The 20,332-nt window shown below is 38.7% G+C and overlaps 1 protein-coding gene across 4 annotated transcripts; it reads right to left on the reverse strand.

Moving 5' to 3' along the window:
* Positions 1–979: 979 nt before the first annotated feature.
* On the reverse strand, positions 980–20,332 carry spef2 (sperm flagellar 2). 4 transcript variants are annotated; one of them, XM_041787750.1, is made up of 39 exons: positions 20,190–20,332; positions 18,162–18,264; positions 17,783–18,035; positions 17,405–17,569; positions 17,101–17,247; positions 15,209–15,279; positions 14,879–15,068; positions 14,480–14,668; positions 13,445–13,632; positions 12,409–12,580; positions 11,286–11,508; positions 11,078–11,151; positions 10,851–10,908; positions 10,671–10,711; positions 10,428–10,531; positions 8,992–9,239; positions 8,803–8,866; positions 8,552–8,706; positions 8,249–8,455; positions 7,999–8,108; positions 7,757–7,884; positions 7,516–7,654; positions 7,190–7,324; positions 6,932–7,065; positions 6,772–6,831; positions 6,562–6,643; positions 6,219–6,278; positions 5,981–6,110; positions 5,753–5,872; positions 5,356–5,494; positions 4,964–5,036; positions 4,652–4,805; positions 4,474–4,568; positions 3,990–4,172; positions 3,702–3,794; positions 2,037–2,207; positions 1,576–1,794; positions 1,268–1,390; positions 980–1,111 (listed from the first exon to the last, which is right to left on the reverse strand). In XM_041787750.1, exons 1-39 carry the CDS (start codon positions 20,245–20,247, stop codon positions 1,046–1,048), a joined length of 5,124 nt encoding a protein of 1,707 aa, XP_041643684.1. In that variant the 5' UTR covers positions 20,248–20,332; the 3' UTR covers positions 980–1,045. The 4 variants fall into 4 exon arrangements, 3 of the variants coding, with proteins under 3 accessions (XP_041643684.1, XP_041643683.1, XP_041643682.1); XM_041787749.1 differs by having other exon boundaries at positions 1,268–1,387; positions 10,851–10,941; XM_041787748.1 differs by having other exon boundaries at positions 10,851–10,941.

Consider the following 20,332-nt stretch of genomic DNA (forward strand, 5'->3'; position numbering starts at 1 on the left):
GGAACATTTTGCGTGTCAAGTCAGGTTTCAGAGTCCTCTTAGCAAAGATTATTTTATACAGTCGGCACTGTCAAGATGAAAAAGGATGAATTCCAAATCCTTATTTTGTTGCCTTGAATATTTCCAGCATGCTTTGTCTGGCAACAAGTGCGAAGGATCCATAATTAAGGAGCAGACTTATTCCAAATCATTCAGAAGGTTTTCCATGAGCCTGTACATACATATAACTCGCATGTAAAAGGCCTGCTTTCTCTAAAAGTCAGACACCGACAAATCCAGGAGTCCTGCTTCTGTAGTGATAATTAAAGGGAGGGAAAGAAAGGGCGGTGGGTCAGGGGGGAGTGGGGGGTTCCCTGAACCCTCCATGTATCAAATTAGAGAAATGTTAACAGGAGTTAACCCTTCTGTTTATAAGTACAGAACAGCACTTATTGATAAAATTGATGATTTTGTTGTTGAAACTGTAATTGAGTGAATTAACAATGCTATATTGATTTTCTGTATCTTTAGCACTAAGAACAACTTTATTTACACACCCCTTCCCTTTTTTAATTTCCTCATTTTTTCCTAAACAGCATACACACCAACTTGATTGGTTGTGGATTCTCTGGCAGGCAGTTGCTGGCAAGTCAGGCTTGACATGTAGGTTATCCTGGACAATGCACTCATTGTAGCTGCAACCAATGCTGTTCTGTGTCGGGGAGGTCATTAGAAAAACAAGTCAGTCAGAAAAACTGCTGGAGTGTATCAGAAAAAAAGATGAGTAAGAGGGGTCAATCCCGCCATCATTGACGTTATTGTTGCCATTTCAGTTATGTTCTCCTCTGAGCCTCTACCAATAGCAGTCATGTCTACATACTGAAACAAGCTCCTGTTGCAAGTTTATTTATTTAACACTGCAGTGAGGGGCACAATCATGAATTCAGAATACTTGAAAATAACTAACAATATATATATGTGATATATATATGTGATATATTGTGATGCCATGAGATGGAAATCTTTTTGATAGAGTCAGCTGTATGCATTATAAAAGCTTTATCCTTTAGGGAACTGTGAAGCTGTTAGCCTCTTCCTCATCCGGTTGTGTAAGCAGGACTCTATGGATGTTCTACAAGACAAATGGGGGCGGGGGGCAGAAGAGAAATTTGAGTTATGAGTGAAGATTTGGGAAATGAAAGAAGCAATGGTGGTACACAGTCTAGAAAATAAGGAGGTTCAAGTGATATCAGAAATAACCTAGAAGAGAGTCTAAACAGGGACTTACAACAAGCTGGTGTTGTAATGACGTCTCCATCATTTCCTGGATGAAAGGATGCTGAGAGAGGATAGAGAAGGGGACACAATCTTCTGGTTTGTAGCCCAGCTCTTTGAATACATCAACCAACTGCTAGAGTGCAGAAGAGATAATAAAGAGATAATAGGGGAATAGGATATGCTTGGGAATTTTTAAGACTCAAGCACAACATACGGGTATTTTTTACTGTCTGAATAGAAACCACTTTCCTTAATAAACTCAAATTTGTATTAACTGTATTTCCTTGAAATCTCTATTATTATTATTATTCTCTTTACCGCCATGTGCTCCTGCTGAGTGATGCATCCAGGAGGAAGGGGGTTTCCATCTTTCATCCTGGCCACTTTATGGCAAATGACAGCGAGGAGAGCAGAGATGGATACTTCCTGCTTACCAAAAGAACTACTGGATGCACACAGGTGAGTCTCTTCTTCCTTGTACTCTACATCGACATCTGAGGTACTGAGCTCTGTTGCCTCTTCTATACTGGGCATAGACTGTATGTACAATACATAAATAAATCTTGTTAAAGTGCTCAGGTTTATGTCAGAGAGAAACATTCAGTAATCCAAAACAAATTAAATGAGAATTAGTGACAGCATTATTGTTGTAAACAACACTGATACTTTCTATTAAATTTCAATGTAATCTGCAGATACTGTTCACAGAAAATCAGCCATAGAAGAAGGTAAAGACAACATGCTTTTGGGTATAAGGCAGAAAATCAATCTCCTTTCACCTTGACAAGATGGTCGGTTGAGGAGTGCTTCAGATGATGTCCTGACACTACACTCAGTGCTCTGAGGAAGCCTTCCTTGGGGTTAGGGTCGGCTGCAAAGTACTGCAGCATGGACACATAGTCCAGTTGAGGGGGAGAGATGGAGTGGTCTGCAAACAACTGGAAGAAGAACTGGGAAAAAATACAGACACAGTTTTTACTATAAATTTGATTAATCTAATTGCCAGATGGTTCATTTGCGGTTTCTGACTGTGTTTTCTAATGACTGTATCTGTTGGTGTTATTGATCAGTCTTTGTGCAGTAAGGTAGAACTGAAAGTACCTGAACATCCTTTCTAGGGTAATTAACTTAGCACAGAAAGCAAGGAAATTTGTGTTTGGCAGATTATTTTTTTGTTGTAACAATGCTTCTTGGCATTAACTCTTGTACTGTTTGAAAGCCTGTTTATTTCCCTTTTAAGTGGTGCCACATTTGTAAGGAACATGCATTTGTGGGATGAGCAGCAGAGCTGAGTATGTGGGTCGTACCTGTGAAAAATTTGCCTAACCTTCTCTGCCAATAATGAACAGCTTATTCTGCCATTGACTCTTGTTTGGTGGTTAGATGAATGAAGTCTGGAGAAACAAGACATGTTGGCAATTTAACAATTAACTAATTTAACAAACAGGTGCCTCAGAAGTGTTTGAAAGAACTTTAAAGGGCCACATCAGCCTGGCACCTCCTCCTTATGCTGGTCGACAGCCTGGTCACACACTGCTGGGGGATGGCATCCCATTCTTCAGCCAGAATTTGTAGCAAGTCAGCCATTGTGGTTGTGTTGATCACTCTGGCACAAACAGCACGCCCAAGCTGATTCCACAAGTGTTCAACAAGGTTGAGGTCAAGACTGCTGGCAGGCAATTCCATCATCTCCACTCCCAAATTCTGGAGAGGCGAGTGTTATCATGACAAAGTTTGGCCACAGACTGTGAAGATATAGGATTACCACTGGTTGCAGAATCTTATCTCAATATCTCACTGCATTGAAACTGCCAATCAGGCATCTGATGCTCAGCACCGGGGGATACCAGAAGCTTAAAATAAGAGTAAATAGCAACTGCAAAATAAGCTGTTAAGCACTGGCAGAGAAGATTAGGCAAATTTGTCATGTGCACAACCCACATACTCAGCTCTGCTGCTCATCCCACAAATGCATCCTTACAAATGTGGCACCATTTAAAAGGGAAATAAACAGGCTTTCAAACAGTACAAGAGTTAATGCCAAGAAGCATTGTTGCAACAAAGAAAAAATCTACCAAACATGAATTTCTCTACTTTTTGTGCTAAGCTAAGCTTCAATGGTGGCTAAAGCTCAGTTCTACTTTGAGTTATGTCATTATACAATTCTCTCTCCCTTTATTTCTTCTTTAAGATTCATGTTTGGGTTACTTTGATAGAGTCAGAAACCTGGGGTAGAGAGAGTGGGGAATGATGTGCAGGAAAGAAGCCACAAGCCAGATTTGGACCCAGGCTGCCTGCTTCAAGGACAACAGCCACTGTACTGGCTACTGGTGCCAACACATTTTTTGGATATTTCTCATTATCTCTGTATTCCCCTTTTCAAGAATAAAAAAGGGTTTTTTGACTTGAAAACATTATGTTGTCAAGTATTGCAGTTAGTTTACCATGTGAAGATTAGCCAGACCATCATCAGATAGAAGCTCAGAGGGGTCCTCAGGGATTGGCTCGACACTCTCTTTGAAAAACCACAACTCTGCCTGAGAAGTAAAACCAGTGGTAAAAAGAAACCCACACATTTCTTTGAGCATTCAAAAAGCTGATTTCACCTAATTCTATTTCAGTCATAAAACAATTATTCAATGCTTTTTCAATCTAACTTGAAAAATCCCATCTCAGACCACAGCTAGTGTCAGACAGTGTTAGTCTGATTTTGTATTTGTATAAAGACAAACCTGTTGGTACTGTTCTTTATTAATATAGCCTGTGTGGCCAGTATCTGCTGCCTTGAAACGTTGCAGCACAGCCAGAAGCTGTGTCAGGGAGGGATATGGCCAAGGAAGGGCAGCACTGAGCAGAAACCGATGCCAGTCTACCAGACCATGGTTGTCTGTCAGCAGAGACACAATCTCCATCAGCTGAAAAGAGAAGACAAAAGGAAATGCTGCAGTTTTTGACTTGATGTGCAGTTGAAGCACATGGACAGTGTGGTGAAGGAGTATTAACTGCCTTTCTGACACTGTAATGAAGTCTTCAGACTGATATTTGATTACATAACTCTTTGTATTGCAATTTCTGTCAACAGACCAATGGATTGGGAGATTTGCCATTTGGACAACTGTCTGAAACTGTTAGGTAATTTCCTCTTCAAACTGGCTCTGAGAAATAAAACCCTGCTGTGTGTTTTCTTGAAACTCTTTATGATACTTTGAAGAATACCTGTGTTTCATTCTTGCTAGTCCAAGTTTCAGGCAAGGTGTTTCTACTTATGCTATCCATAAGCAAACAGGAGAACTCAAAACTTGACATGAGGCCTGAAAATAAAAAAAATAGTGCATGAAAGCATAGTAGGTATAAAAATCCAAACGATATCACAACCAGTTCCCCCTGTAATTACCTGTTGGGGCAACAGTGCATAGCTGTTGACGGAGGGCCTCTAGTTGATTGATTGTTGGGGTGGATTGTTGTTGTTTCTCCAGAGATGGACAGGGAAAAGGAGCCTGGCTAGCCACCATGTGGTGATCTCCATTCAGGTAGAAGTCTGTACCTTCCTGGAAAAGACGTTACGGAGACCTCACATGAAATTACCGGGGTAAAAGAGGCAAAATGCCAAATGTCACTCTCTTGAGGAATTATTCAGATTTCATGACACAGTGATTTTGCGACAAAGGAAAGAAAAAATCATTACAGCTTAAAAGCCATAACATACCAACACTGCTTCTTCCTGTAACTTAGTGCCAGTCTCTATGTGGTGGCAAACCACTGCTGTTAGCTGGTCAATGCTAGATATAAGAAAAATAGCAGGATGGATAGAATGGAAATATTAACCAACCAGGGTTAATGATGTGAAAAATGTCTCATTCCCAGTGAAGATTCAGACCTAAAATAATTCACAAGCATGACACAAAAATATTTTCACCAACAGTTTTCAAGTTACTGTTTCGAACTAACCTGATGCTTATTTGAAAGCTTTCTTCATGTTTTCTTTATTCCACTAAAATGTACCAGCTTTAACCAGCCCAATTCTTTCAAGTCCTTTAACAAGCATATGTGGCCTGATCATACCATACTACATATGATCCCGCTCATACTGTACCATACCTCTTCATTTCTTCAAGGTAGTGTTCCTGTAACCATTTCTCCATGCTGTTTAAGGCCTGTTCTGCCCTGCTGCGCAGGGAGTGTAGCATCATCTGACCATGACCTTTCACCAGAGCAATGCGCACCTTTGCTGCGTTCTCTGGAAAAACATGCAAATGCATACAGGAGGACAGGTAAACACAGCCATGAAAGCCCACTAAACACACACTCCTGTTAATGGATGTGGACATTTGAATAAATTCACAAAACAACAGACTGAATGCATGTATATTTCCTTTGTATTACAGAGTTCTTATAAAATAGAGTGAAATGTAAACCACTTACACAAGTGTTAACCATATCATGATGAAAAGAAGTTAGTAGTTGTCTGTATGTTTCCATGAGTGTTTGTCCGTACCTTCATGGCTCAGTGCTGCTGCGTATTCTTTATCTATCTTGTTAATGACTTCCTTAGCTTGATTCTTTCCTGACTCATCAGCTTGAGCAGGGCTGGATGCTGAAGGTGGGTTTGATGGACCTGGTGAATCAAGATGTGGTGGAATATATTCATGTATCTTATGAGGCAGACTGTACATGCAAGTTTAAACATCTTCATTGTTTTTTTTACACCCGACATAGGACATGCCTTTAGCTTTTTTGGCCGATTGTTTCCTGCGGTCCTTCTTCTTTGCACTTGCAGGGGCATTTTGCATTTCTTTCTTTGCCGGTTTCTCATTCTGCTCCTTTGTCTCCCCCTGGTGGGCTTCTGCTGCCACCTACATACATGTGGTATCCATACAGGTCAGCATAAAACATGAAGATGGTCGTAAATGTGGTATATCTCCATAAAATGCTCATTCAAGCTTTCAGGTACTGAGCATTACCAATTTGCTGATGGTTGTGAAGGCTTCTTCGTAATCTGAAATCAGTTTCTCGTTGGGCAGCTTCAATAAACAATGGAAAAGGTTAGTACCTCTAACTAAAAATGTACATCAGCGTAACAGAGTTATTGTAACAAGTACATGTTAACCCCAATGGCTATTCAAAAAAAGACACTGAATTTATCAAACATCTTGTAATGTGTTACAGTCTAAAAAAGACATTAAGCAGGGTGTAAGCCTGTGGCTGTCATCCTGAAGATAGAAGGGAATTCTTAAATATCCATATCAGTTGGAGGCCAGAAGAACTTGATAAACAACAAAGGCAGAAAATCTGGTATGACAAGACCTTGACGGGTTGTGTCTGATCTGGGCTTTTCATCTTGGAAGACCCTAAAGAGGAGTCCGGACGCTTTGGGAGGAAGGGGATGCTAGAACAGAGAATATAAGTTACATTTGGGGAGAGCAAGTTTCTGTGGAATGTGAGAAAATTAAAACACCCAGCTCATATTTCAAGCTGAAGAAAAGAAAACACAATGTACAAGTAAGTTTTCCTCACAATTTACTGAGCTCTCCATCCTCCCTCTGACTACATGCACTTGTGTCCGCTGGTTCAGAACTAATAGAACAAAAATGAACGGTCGATTCTCATTCACAGCTCTGTCATTCCATTTATCTATTATTTTGTATTAGGTTACAACCCATAGTGTGTCTCTTGCCTTTCATTCTGATCCTTCTCCAGTAGGGGGATGCAGACCAAGTCGGAGGGAAGCTCAGGAAGCCCTTGTCTGTGCATGCACTGATAGTACACTCTAAGGATGTGCAGCGTGTTATAGAAACGGTCCAATTCTATCTATACAACCCAAACAGCCAAAGATTAGAGTGTTGTTCTAATCATATTGATTGGTCAAGTACAAACAGACAAACATTTTTAGGCTAAGTTCAGCTAAATTGTTATGGTCAAAAAGAAAAGTTACCTGTATTAGCACAGAATGGTTGTTGATAAGGAAAGCACTGTGGTCTGCCAGCCAGCCTTCCCCCAGAACAGCCCTCTCTCGTTCATCCTCCTCTTTACGTTTGTCACTGATGTCCCACAAACGCTCACGCAGTTCCTGTTCACATTAGAGGTCAAAATATTTTTTTTATATGTAGAAGTTTACTAACCTGGCATGCCAGATGGATTTGTTTCACACATCCATTCGCCAGTGAGAAACATGGAAAGGGGCGTATCCATCTGTTTTGCAAGGGTAGAAGTTTACTAGATTTAAAAATATTTTCTTGTATCATACATAAAGGCTATTACATCTAGTCTCAGATGTAGCTCTGATTTGGTATCCTCGTCCTCTCTCACGTCCTCAGCAATGCTGTTGAAGTCCTTCTGCCACCAAGACACTAACTCCTGCCTCAAGTCTGGACGGCCAAGGTAACGCTTATACTCCTCTCTAAAAGTACACAAATCAGACCGTCATGGGTACTATTAAACATGATTACATGTGCTAAAAAGATAAAACATGGTCACACTACTGTAAGGGCTGACAGCTTACTTGATGTTGTAAAGGTGATGGTCGATAATAGTGCGCTGTGAGCGAAGCTGCTGCATCACTGTCTTTACGCTGTTTACATAAGAATCACAGGACGCATCCCAATAAGAGCACAGAAACTCTGAGATTTCCTTCAGAGAGACAGGGAGGAGGACAGATAAAAAACGTAGCAGATTAAGGAGGACAGAGGACTAGGTAACTAGAAAATATGTCAGAAGGGTGTCACAGGTAACACTGTAGCCTACTGGAGGAAGGGGCTCATCCACATAGACCCAGGAGGGTGAACCAGGGAGAGGTGAGGCAGAGTGCTGTGGCTCCTTGATCAGAGAAGAAGTTGACGACTTTCTTGAATGTCCTGTTTAATATTCAGGTGGCAAATTTGAATATAATTACTTAAACATAGAGTCATATTACTTTTGAGTGTCAGTTATTGATAAATGATATTTTAATTGCCAAATCAACTGACTGAATCAAATATATAACTCATTCCATCACCTCTAGGGGTGTTTGGTGTGGATCTGGAAAGTGACTTCACTTTTAGTGCTTTATCCTCCTTCAGGCTCGAGCAGGAGTCTGAGCGGCTAAGAGCCTTGTCCTTGATGGCTGTTGATCTGTCCACGGGTGAAGGTGAGGCAGAAGAAGAGGATTCTGGGGCTTTCAGACTTTCCAATGTTGCATCAGAAACTTGAGGGGTGGTAGAGGCTAAAGGAGGAAGACATGGAGCAGTGGAAAGCAAATACTATGCAAGATGATGATAACACTAAAAAATCAAGTCTGCAAACATTCAAAATCAGTTACCTTTCTGTCTTTGTAACATAACATTCTGCAGGGCAGACTCCAGCTTCTTGTAAAGCTCTTCCTCATCTACATCTGCATCAATGCGGATCAGAATGTTTTGCTTCCCGCCAAACCACTCTTCAAGTTTTGGCCAGGTCTCCTGAAAAGCTGTTATCCTGAGTAGGGTTGATGGAATCTATTAGAGATGCATTCATTTCCAAGCAGCAGTGCATTTGCTTCATTTAAGCTTGTCCTTTCATGTTGTGTCTTACCTGTGTGGAGTTTGTGCCAAATACAATGTTCTATCTGAACAGGAGGTTACAGAACTTTCTGTATCTGCAAGAAAGAGAGCAGGAAAACACAAAACATACACTTTAATCTTACTGTTTCGTTACTTGTCTTGTGCACCCACTATCTAACACACAGAGACATAACAGTGGACTTGCACCAGTGTAACACACCTTTGTTAGTGTATGCACGTGTTACCACACACTCGTCAGGGACATCCAGCAGCAGAGCCATATCTAGCACAGGAGCAGGGGGAGGTGGAGGTTTGGGAGGATCAGGATCAGTGGCCAGGTTTGTCCTGCTGTTTATAACTTCATTTTCTTCATCTACAGATCCACCTAGGGCTTTTTCTAGCAAGTGGGCCTGGTTGATGTCAGTTGGAAAGCCATCCAGGATCCAACCTGAATGAGCTGGAAGTTGTCTAGTACAATCACAACAAATATGTTACCAATTAGAGAGGAATTTAAGGATTTTTGTTTAGTAAATTTGCCCAACATTTGATAACAGTGAGACTGAATCCTTGTAGTTACTCTTGAACAGACTATGTAAAGTCATTTTCTCTCATTTCCTTTTCTTTTTAAACTTTATTTGGAATCACAGAGTCAGCACTGATTTGGTGACTTCTTAAGTGATACCCATTTTAAGGTTTTTAAATCTGAATTAAAATACCAAAAAATCTGATAAAAAGAAGTGAAAAAAATTGATAGCAAATGATTATAAAAATACATAAATGCATACAAAAACAGATGAATACGCAAAAATAGAACCTGGTGTGTCTTTTTGATGTTAACAAAAATCCTTATGTACAAGTGTTTGTAACATATAAAAACCAGCATTATATATAAATGGGCATTTAGGGAAGATTTTCATGTGTCTAAATGATTTTTAAATGTATTCCTTTGAAGCTGCAATGAAATGTTGAGTTGTTTCATTACATAAAATTCATAAATTACATTGAACCAGTCTTCTATAGATGGAGCTGCTGGCCTAAGACCTTTTATAGGCTTTATTTGTAGATGAGTGCCAGATTCCAACAAACATTTTCCAAAATGGAGGGCAAAATTTGTCCCAAATACAGTGCCTGTAAAAAGTATTTTCCCCCTTGGATGTTTAACCCTTTTATTGATTTATAAATCAATCATGTTCAGTATAATTAGGATTTTTTGACAAAAAGAAATACCTCTTTAATGTCAAAGTGATCAAGATTTCAACAAAGCAATGCCAATTAAACAAATATGTGAGGCAAAATAATATTCATAAATATTAACCCCGTTTAAAGTGACTGACCTAAATCAATAGAGGTACAGCCAACTGATGCTGGTAGTCTCACAATTAGTGAAATGGGGATCACCTGAGTGCAGTGAATGGGTCACAAGTGATTGTAGTACAAAGACTAATGTGTCTGGAAGGACCAGACACAGAGAGAGCAGGTTGTTGGTGGTGAAGTCAAGATCAACAGAACATAATCTCAGTATCTTCATCTACTCAGACAAGTTAGTCTTTGTTAGTCTTTGTGTGTTGTCAACTATGTGCGAAGTGATTTAAATATGGTCAGACTCATAACAACATCAAATTCTAAATATAATACAGAAACAGGTTATGTGCTTACCTAATAGCCTCTGCTATAATGTCGACTATCTGCTCATTAGAGATGGCTTTGCCTTTTCTCAGTTCTTCTTCTGCAGCTGCTCCCTGCCTAGCCCGTGTGGACAACTGGAAAAGTAACACATGAAAGTAGGTAAAATGGGAAACACTTTCATTACATGTATGAAAAAATATAGATTTGTGAGCAATGTAAATGGACCACAGTTCACAAAAGATTGTGTTAAACACGTGCACAACACAGACATACATGTATACTGCTGTCTCTACTTTTCTCCCGGCTTTCAAGATCTGGAGAAAAAAAGGTGAATGTGAAAAAGTCTCTCATCAGAAATGCAGCTGTGTGAAAATCTTCAGTTTTTTTAACTAATCAAATAACACACTGCAATGCTTAATATATAACAGCATGGAATAGATTAATGGAACCCACCAGGCTTCAAAAGCGTTGAGGATGTATCTTGTTGCTCAGCATCTTTCCCTCCTTGAACCTGTATATTTTTTTTATTTTTTGAAAAGAAGTGCTGTTTAAAGAATGAAATGTTTAAGATCACTGAGGCTTATCATTCCTTTCATTTACAGGATAATTTAAAAGTGTCAGCCAAAACTAGGTTTTGAAGGAAACTATGGCAGCTAAAATACTGTTATGCTGTGTATCACCTCTTCTTGATTCTTGTAAGCATTCAACGCCTCTTCAATCAGAGTGGAAGCAGATAAGACACAGATGCTATGGGCTAAAGAAGAAAACACACATCCTCATCATTTAGCTATAGGGCTGTATTCCATGTCGTATTTATATATCATCGCCATAACTGTGTTATTAATTTGCATGTATGTATGTAATAGTGTTGAATTGCATGACATGTACCTTGGGCAATCTTGGCCAAGCAGGTGGTCTTCCCAGAGCAAAACTTGCCCAGAACACAAGCCTTGAAGGTAAAGTGAGGAAATGAAGGCGAGGAGGGTTGCACAATGGTTGGGCGAACAATGTTCCTCAGTCGCTGGACAACATGCCCAAGAATGTTGTTGTTTTTTAGAGGTAATTTAGCCTCCCCAGCCTCCTCAGGCCATGCCCACTCACCATCCATGTTCTGACAAAAATAATAAGGATCTTCTGCATTCAGACAGGTCAGGACTTCAGTTCAAAGACAATTTAAACGTTGTTTAGTTTGAAATAACATTATCAGTTTATTTTTCTCTACTAAGCTGTATATACAGTGCTTAATAAATGTATTATACCACCTGCCATAAAAACGAGCAAACAAGTATTTAGAAATCTTTAGAAATTTCGCTTTGATTTAGAATAAAATCTACAACCCTAGAGCCACAGTGAGAGTTTAAATCTATGATACTATGCCATGATATTATAATATTGAGATTGCAGGGAGCCAGTTTAAAGTTATTGTGTATGTTTGTGTTACAGAGAAATGTACAGTGTTTAACAAATTTATTAGACCACCCTAACCCTAACCAAAGTAAGGGTTATGCCACAGCTGCCCTAAATAAACAGCATTGGTAATTACCAAAATCAATTTTTATGTTTCTGCAATGGTTAATACACCAATAGGTAGAAGCTCTTTAACCCAAATTATATTTGTAATGCTATAATATAATTATTATTGTTATGCATGAATTTTCAAATTTGCTGATTTACAAAAAAACCTGAAAAAATAGTAAACCACATTACTATTTCTTGATTAATATGTCAAATTATAGTTATTTACTTGCATTCCTGAACAGAAAAATTAGTTGTAGTGGTTGAATGTTAGAAGCCCAGTGAGCCGGCTCAAATTTGGGTGAATTCAGTTTGAAATCCCTCATTCCTGTTCAAAATGGCAAAACATGGAGAGCTCACTGAAAATGAAAGCGTCCGCATTAAAGCCCTTCATGATGCTGGGTGGTCTTTGAGGAAAATATGACAGGTGGTCTAATAAATTTGTTAAGCACTGTATGTATGGGTAAAAAGCACCACACTTGTGTTTGAGACTCACGGTGTATTCATCATAGTCCTGGTTGTTGAGTTTGTCCTGCTTCTTAAGCTCTACAGGGTCTAGTGGGGTAGAGAACTCAAACCCTGGCTGCTGGCCCTGTATTGGCTCATAGAGAGGCAGACCACTGAACAGCAGTTCCTTCCACTCTCTCATCACCTTTGCTGGAATCAGACTGGCAAAATAAAAGAATAAAGAAACAAAGGAGGCCAAGCGTGACTTAAAAATATATTTAAAATGATGTTATTCATCATATACTGAGTAAAACTTTGTAAATGCATTTAAATGTATTTAAAGCAGACTGTCCGTGATTGACCTAAAATGATTCAACTTATTGGTATTTAAAGAAATGGTTACTCTAACCCAAAGTAGAACAGCTGGTTTAGCAAATATGCAAAACCTAGCAGTTAACATATATGTAGGTATACAATGTGAACACTGAACTGGTGGTGGGGGCTGTACATATATGTGGAGATCATGCAGTGGGAAAAAGCAGACAGGATATGAAAATCTCCTCAATTTTATTGACAACTGGCCAGCTGCACCAAAATGCCTCAAGTATATATCATTCTTTCACAAGCAGTAGACTTGCATTTGAAAATGCACTGTAATGACATATTTGTTTATGTAAATGAGGCATGACATTTCATTTGTCAGTCATATGTCCTTTTGAAACAATGGTCACGGTATCAAAGTGATATTTACAAGGAATATTTAAGTCCAACTTTTTACTAAACGGTGAACTTTGTTCAAGAATTAATAACTGAACACAACTTTTAGATACTGCAGAGGAAAAAAATATTTTTTTTTACATGTACAGTCCACTTGATCCAGAACTCGACTGCTTTACAAATTCATACAATTTATGATTTTAATACTTTGTATCTATTAAGAGACACAGCTCTCATAACAAATTTTGTGATTTCCACATATACATTTTTAGCAGACTGAGAGGTAATTTGCATGTTTTAAGTGCGTATGGTACAGACCCAAAGACCCAACAGATCTACCACATTGGTGAAATTAATGTGTTACGTACTTCCCAGCCAGCAGTCGATATTCTCCAACTTTGGTGGTCAAGTCCACTATCTGCTCCACAATTCCCTTGCAGATTGTAAAGTGCTTCTTGTGTCTGCTCTGAGCTCGCTCTGCAGCCATCCTGCTACAGAACTCAAGCTCCTGTTTGATTTCTTCAGCAACTGCCAATTTAGCCTGCCGAGCCAAAGCCTGTACTAGGCCCCGACCAGAAAGATGGAATGAGTGGGAATAGGGCATGACATGACATAAAGGTTTCTACTTTCAGCAAAGCTGTAAGAATATAGAACTTTTATCTAACTGATACACTTGTAATACAAACTTAAGTTGGGGTTTTACTAGGAAAAAAACATGAAAAATGATCTAACAATACTTAAGTAGACATATTGTACATACTGAATGTTGTTACCTGGTAAATAACTGATATATTGCATGTATGAATAAATGAAAATTCCTTGTTTCACACAACCAAGACAGTATTAATAATACCCAATGAAAGCTTTAATACCTATTTTCAATTCCCCCGCCTAAATCTTCTCCTGATAGTTTTTTGAGACTAAACCACACAACATTCTGCTGAGATTGAAAACAAGACCACTGCACCATGACCACACCATACTACAGTATCAGTCAATTCATCTGCTACACTGCTTATCTTCAGAGGTTTGAGATAAAGCTAGACCCAATATGTCAGCATGTCACAATGACTCTGCTGTCTTTCTAACACTGAAATTAATCATATACCTTATGTAAAGCCTTTTACAACTGCTTGTGCTGCATTTTAATAAAATCAGAATTTTACAAATTATTTGATGACTATTCAGACAGAAAAGACAAACACATACTGTACTTGTCCCTGCCTGTCTCTCTGAAATTTTCAGCCCTCTTAACAACAGTAAATACTCTGCTGATCCTAAACAAGCTACTAAACTAAACCCTTTCTTCTGTCTCCCTTTAACAAAACTTTCACTACCATGCAAGAAGCCAAACAAAAAGTGATAATAGAGAGGATTTTTCTTCTTTATTTGTCCTATCTCACCGCCTCCCTCTCCAGAGCCTCCTGGAAGTCCCTCTCTCTTCGCTGCTGGAACTGCTGCTCTCTGAACAGGCGGTTGTTGCGGATCACCTCCACCTGCCTACGCATCTGGAGGAGTTGAACAGCCAAACGCTGCTCCTGTTGAGTCTGACGTGTCAGACGCTTCACTAACTGCTCATCTCGCCGTGCCTCCTGCAAGATAAGGCAGAGGGTGCTGATCATTTCTTCTGAGTTTGAACTTAGGTGACGAATGAATAAGAAAAAAGCCTAAGTACAATTTATTCAAAAAAGATTTTCCTGTTGTAAAAAACAGAAACGGATGAATAGATACAAATAACCAGTGCCCCTGATATTTCTTTTAGGAGAAAAAACAGACTTCTAAAGTTAATTGTCAAGTTTCACCTCTTGAGCTTCATGGGCCTTTAGTTGCTCCATCAGGAACCTGTTTACTCTTTTCTCTCTCTGCTCACGAGCAAGTGCACTCTCCTCCAGCCTTTGGCGAATATCCTGTAGATATTTACTGTTGGATTGTAATACCAGCTTTGTTCCACTCCCAGGGACCTCACAGCTGCTTGCACCAAGAGGAACTCCACTAGAATTGAAAAAGTTCAAATCACATTGTAAGGAAATTGTATTGATGCATGATGTTAAAAACTCAATTAATATACATTTCTAGATAGAACATTCTTCAAAAATAAAATTTGTACTCAGGAAATATTTCATTTCTCTCACCTTAAAGGAGAACCATGTGGTAGTGCTTTCTTCCTGTTTGTCTCAAACTGGGCTATTTCAGTCTGGACTCTCTGCAGAACAGACAGCAATGGCAATGCCAGAATAAGAAGAGGTGAAATTCATTCCACCGCTCTATACATGCTACATACAAATAGGCTGCAAAAACAGGATTGTATGGAGATGCACTTAAGGAGAGATGCCAGAGTGATGGGTATCTACCTACAAAGGAGCACACGAGAAAATCTGGGGTTTGGTACTTTGCTTGGAGGCACATTGGTAGTACTCAGGAAGTAAACTGGCACCAGCTAGCTTGTTTTTACCGAGACTTGAACCAGCAATCCTTCTATTCACAGTCTAAGTCCCTAAAGACTTAGGTACCGCTACCCTATCCTTCTTTATACAAGAAAGATGAACAACTTAAAGTCACTTTTTTTTTTTCATCTTGGATATATGTATTTAAAATTTCCAGCAAAAATTTTTACCAATTGTTAAATGTCTATTTCATACATTTTATTAACAGTTAAACTTTTGTCACCAACTAAAATGGAAGCATTAACATTCCAGCTAAATGTTGGAAAAGACTGAATTATAAACAACCTGCCTCTGTAAACACTGACAGGTGTTAAACAATAACAAGTGATCAGTTCTGATAGGACCTTATGAAAGATCCTATACATTTCACGACAAACAAAACAATGTTAGTCAATTTTTTTCTTTCTTTCTTTTGTGACCTCCTGGATGAGTTGTCGTTGCACTCTTAGAGTATGTTTGGTAGGCTGATCATTCCTGGGAAGGTTGATCACTGTTCCCAGTTTTCTCCATTTGTGGATAATTGCTCTGACTGTAGTTCGCTGGAGTCCCAAAGCCTTGGAAATGGCTTTGAAACCTTTTCCAGACTAATAGATTTTCAATCACTTTGTTTCTCATTTGTTCTTGAATTTCTTTAGATCATGGCATGATGTATTTCTTTTTGAGATCTTGTAGCCTACTTGTCTGACATGTTCTATGTTCTATGATTTCTTCATTCAACAAATCTGGTGGTAATCAGGCCTGGGTGTGGCCAGTGAAATTGAACTCAGCTTTCCAAGAACTTTGGTTAATCACAGTTAACTCATTGTAGGAGCCATAATGTAGTATGTGTGTATGTGTCACGTGGTGTTTGGGTTGCTGTGGTAACGCACGGGAGCTTGGGTCACGTGATGTATGTGGTGAATGCCGGTTAGGACTTAGAGGCGTGTTTACCTGCAGTCAGGTGGAGAGAGGGGAGTGGGGTAGCCATAATTTTTGTTGACCGCTTCACTTCGCTTTGCCTTTTGTTTGCTACTGTGCACTCGAATCCGTCCAGTGTGTAACCGTGCAAGCTGCTGTTTCATTAAAAACACCTAAAGTGCATTCAGAGCCTCAGTGTGCTTCTCTTGACAAGCCGGCAGCGCATCGGACAAAATACAGGACCCACACCTTTCCTCTCAAGCGACAAGGCTGGTTTTTGGAGTCGCTACACTCATGATTTTAACAAGGGGGGAAAAAACTTTTCACATAGGTCCAGATAGGTTTGGATTCTTTTTTTCCCTTAATAAATAAAATCATCATTTAGAAACTGCATTTTGTATTTACTTGGGTTGTCTTTGTGGCTATTAAACTTGGTTTGATGATCTGAAATATTTAAGTATGATAAAAATGCCAAAAAATCAGGAATCAGAGAGGGGGCGAATACTTTTTCACAGCACTGTACTTAATAGACTCTGATGACCAAATGGAGCCTTTGAAGAGACTTCAACTTGTTGAAGCCTGTTGTCAGCAGCCTTCAGCACCTATTAGCACTCTGTGTCAGCATGCCAAAAATAAAACCCCTCTGTGGGTTGGAAGGCTATCAAATTTACTTCCTTTCACACCTGTGCTTGTTGTTCTCTGCACTGCTGCTGCTGTTGTCTCTTCTTTAGGTTGAGCTGTGAAGAGTAGGGAGGTGGCCTGGGGACCTGGACAATAGCAGCCTGGTTATTAGTCACAATGCCTTTGCCCTTCTGTCGACGCACCTGCAGCTGCAACATATACACATCCCCATTGTTAGTGTCAGCTTCTTTTACATTTATCAGTCAGTATATGTCAAAGTATTAATTATAGTGTCTGTAGTTTACCTTGAAGTTTAGTCTTACATTTTCACCTATGTTAATTATTGTGTCTTACTTCCCTAAGTACCTTTTCAGTATTCGTGATCCTTGTCTCATCTTTGAAAGGCTTGCTTTGCTGGATGGAATGAGTCATCACAGACTTGTTGCTCAACTGCTGACATTTATCTTCATAGTGCTCTGAAATCTTTAGCAGCTTCAGGTCTGCGTCACGTTTTATCACCTGATGCAGTCGCTATGCAACATAAAAGAGTACATAGATTGAAAATACTGATGCCCTGTGACTGTATGACTCTCAAAGGGGCACAGTTACCATGGGTCATCACACAGTTTTAAGAAAGACTGATTATCTGAAAACCATATTCTGCTAACAAAAATACAGTTGCTCAAATGAATGTGTCCCTAAAACAATACACACACTGAATATCATTTAAACATCCTCCCTTACATCAGCATAGATCTCGTGCTCCTTTTTATGCAGACCAGCAGTGGCTGAAGGCTGCATGATTTCCATCATTGTCCCACTGATTTCTGCTTTCTTCTTGTTTTCTAGTGAGACATATAGTTGGTAAAGAAGGCGTGTGGCGACACCCTGCTTCTCCTGCATCAGGTCCTGGGCTGTGTTTATGTTGAAGGAGATCCCCAGTAACCGGAGGGTAGGCTCAAGGCGAGTGAAGTTATTCAGTTTGGAGATGGAAGTTCTGTGAGACAACATGCAGTTAACTTTCAAAGTTACACACACTAAAGTGAGTGTGACAATAAAGATAAAGTCTATTCCTCCATCTAAGAGCAATGGTAAAAGCAAGAGAAAGGGAGAGAAAACTTACTCTTTCTTTGTAAACATATTGAAGTCACTCTGCAGCTGATATTTATGCAGAACCTCCCCAATGAGGTAACCATTTGAGAAAGTCCTGGCTAAAGTCTTTGGCTCTGAAGACAAATGCAGAATCATTTCAGACATGACATCTTTAACGTGCAATCACTTTGTTTTGTTACATGGACTAAAAAGGTTTGTAATAGTATTCAGGGTACTCACTAATGTAGTAACTGTCTGTTTACCATAATAGCTGTGCAGACAGATTTAGATTGCTATGAATACACTAACATTTCTATGACTGTTTTTCAAGTAGATCAATGTATTCTCAAGTTTAACAAAATTTTTTTTCTTCCAGATGATGATGATGTATATGAGAATTTAGTGGGACTTTTGATAATTCAGGGTCCAAAACTAGACATTTTAGCACAAAGTTTCTAAATTCTACAATTTGTGTTTAAAATGTGTATAGTGACTACCATCTGCAGACCAAAATTGTTTAATGCAACCTAATTACTAAAAAAAAAAAAAACAATCTATAAACACATTTTTGTAGGATTTAAACAACATTGCAAAGCTGCAGACATCTTACAATCAGAGCAAATATACAATTCTAGGTCTTATAATACCTGTTATAATACATGCACAGGCAGTTAAAACAGTCATATTTCTTCTTTTCTGCTTGTTTGAGTGTTGTTTTAACCTGGTTACCTCCACCTTCTGGGCAGTGGTGTGAATCAGCAAATTGGCAAGCCAGCCTTTAGATTTTACTTGTTTACTTTAAGTTGACTTTGGTTAAAACAACAATGAAATGACTTCCTTCACCCTGCAGTTAAACATAACTTGATAATAACTAGTATTAGTATATATACTTGATTATCAAGTCAAGTTAACTTAGTTTGTGTGAGTCTGGATAGCTATTGGGGTTTACAGTGAAAGTGCATGATTGTGGGTAATAGTCTACCTGTGCATTTTGTGGACATGCTCTAAACATCATTTATTTTTTTACTGTAAACTATCAAAGCAATTTTGAAAAGCTATAAGTTCCTTCAGTTTTTACTTATGCTATGCTTATGCTTAAGTTTTTCCCTGAAAGATGTACTGTGACAACAAGAGTAAAAAAAAGTTCTTTGTTGGATAGTTATGTTATTATTCTATAATCATTTTAGTTAATTGGGGAAATTTTTCATTGATTATTCATATTTTATTCACTCATTATTCAAATACTTTTTCCATCATTTATACATTGATTTCAGTTGCACTATAACCCCCTGGCTTTTGTTGAGAATTAAAAAAGAAAACTACAAAAAATATATTTGTTGAACACAATTACTTTCAATGAAATGTGCATATATGTTGTATCCCTCTGAATATTAGAATAGATATTATATAGTAATATATAATTGGTCATTTTGAGATCATTATTAAACCAAGTACTGTAATCTGTTTATTTTGTTTAGCATTTTCTCAATTCATGTCTTCCAGAGATTATATTGATATCTGTTATTTTGTATCACCTATGGTTTACTTTATGTGCATGTCATTGTCTGTTATAGTTGTGTAATTGCTCTCACGCTTTCTGTGTAATCTGTGATTATTTAACATAAACTGAAAGTTAAAAATGCTAAATAAAGAGGTTTTTTAAAAAAAAGTCTGGACAAGTTTGGACACATCTGAAACTTAACTTATAACTTAAGTAGTTTAAACATTGGGTTTATGTGGACTTTACGCCATAATTTAAGACAGAACGTGCACATATCTGTGGTTTAATCACTCTTTAAATAGCATTGCTCATAACTCATTACACTACCCTAGCGTACTCTGCTACCAATACGTTTATGTTTTTAGTTCATGATTGTTTTTCCGTCCAGTTCTCTACTGGACAACCTCCTAAATGTATCGTTGACATCGTTAGCTATGTCAGTTCGGTTATATTTTGCTGTTTATGAGATTCTTGGTTTTGCCAGAGCACCCAAAAACACCGAATTAGCGTTAGCATAATTTCACTAATTAAGCAGGGTGTAACTGAAGTCACACTTACCAACAGTTTTTGAAAGCTGCAGCTCCTCATTTAGCCACTTACACAATATATCCGACATGTTTCCTCTTTAACAAAACACAACTATACTACTCTAAAAGGCATGATAGTGGGTAGTAGCCCGAGTCTTTAGCTCGTTAACAACG

This window comes from Cheilinus undulatus, linkage group 5 (genome assembly GCF_018320785.1).
Source record: "Cheilinus undulatus linkage group 5, ASM1832078v1, whole genome shotgun sequence".
NCBI lineage: Eukaryota > Metazoa > Chordata > Actinopteri > Labriformes > Labridae > Cheilinus > Cheilinus undulatus.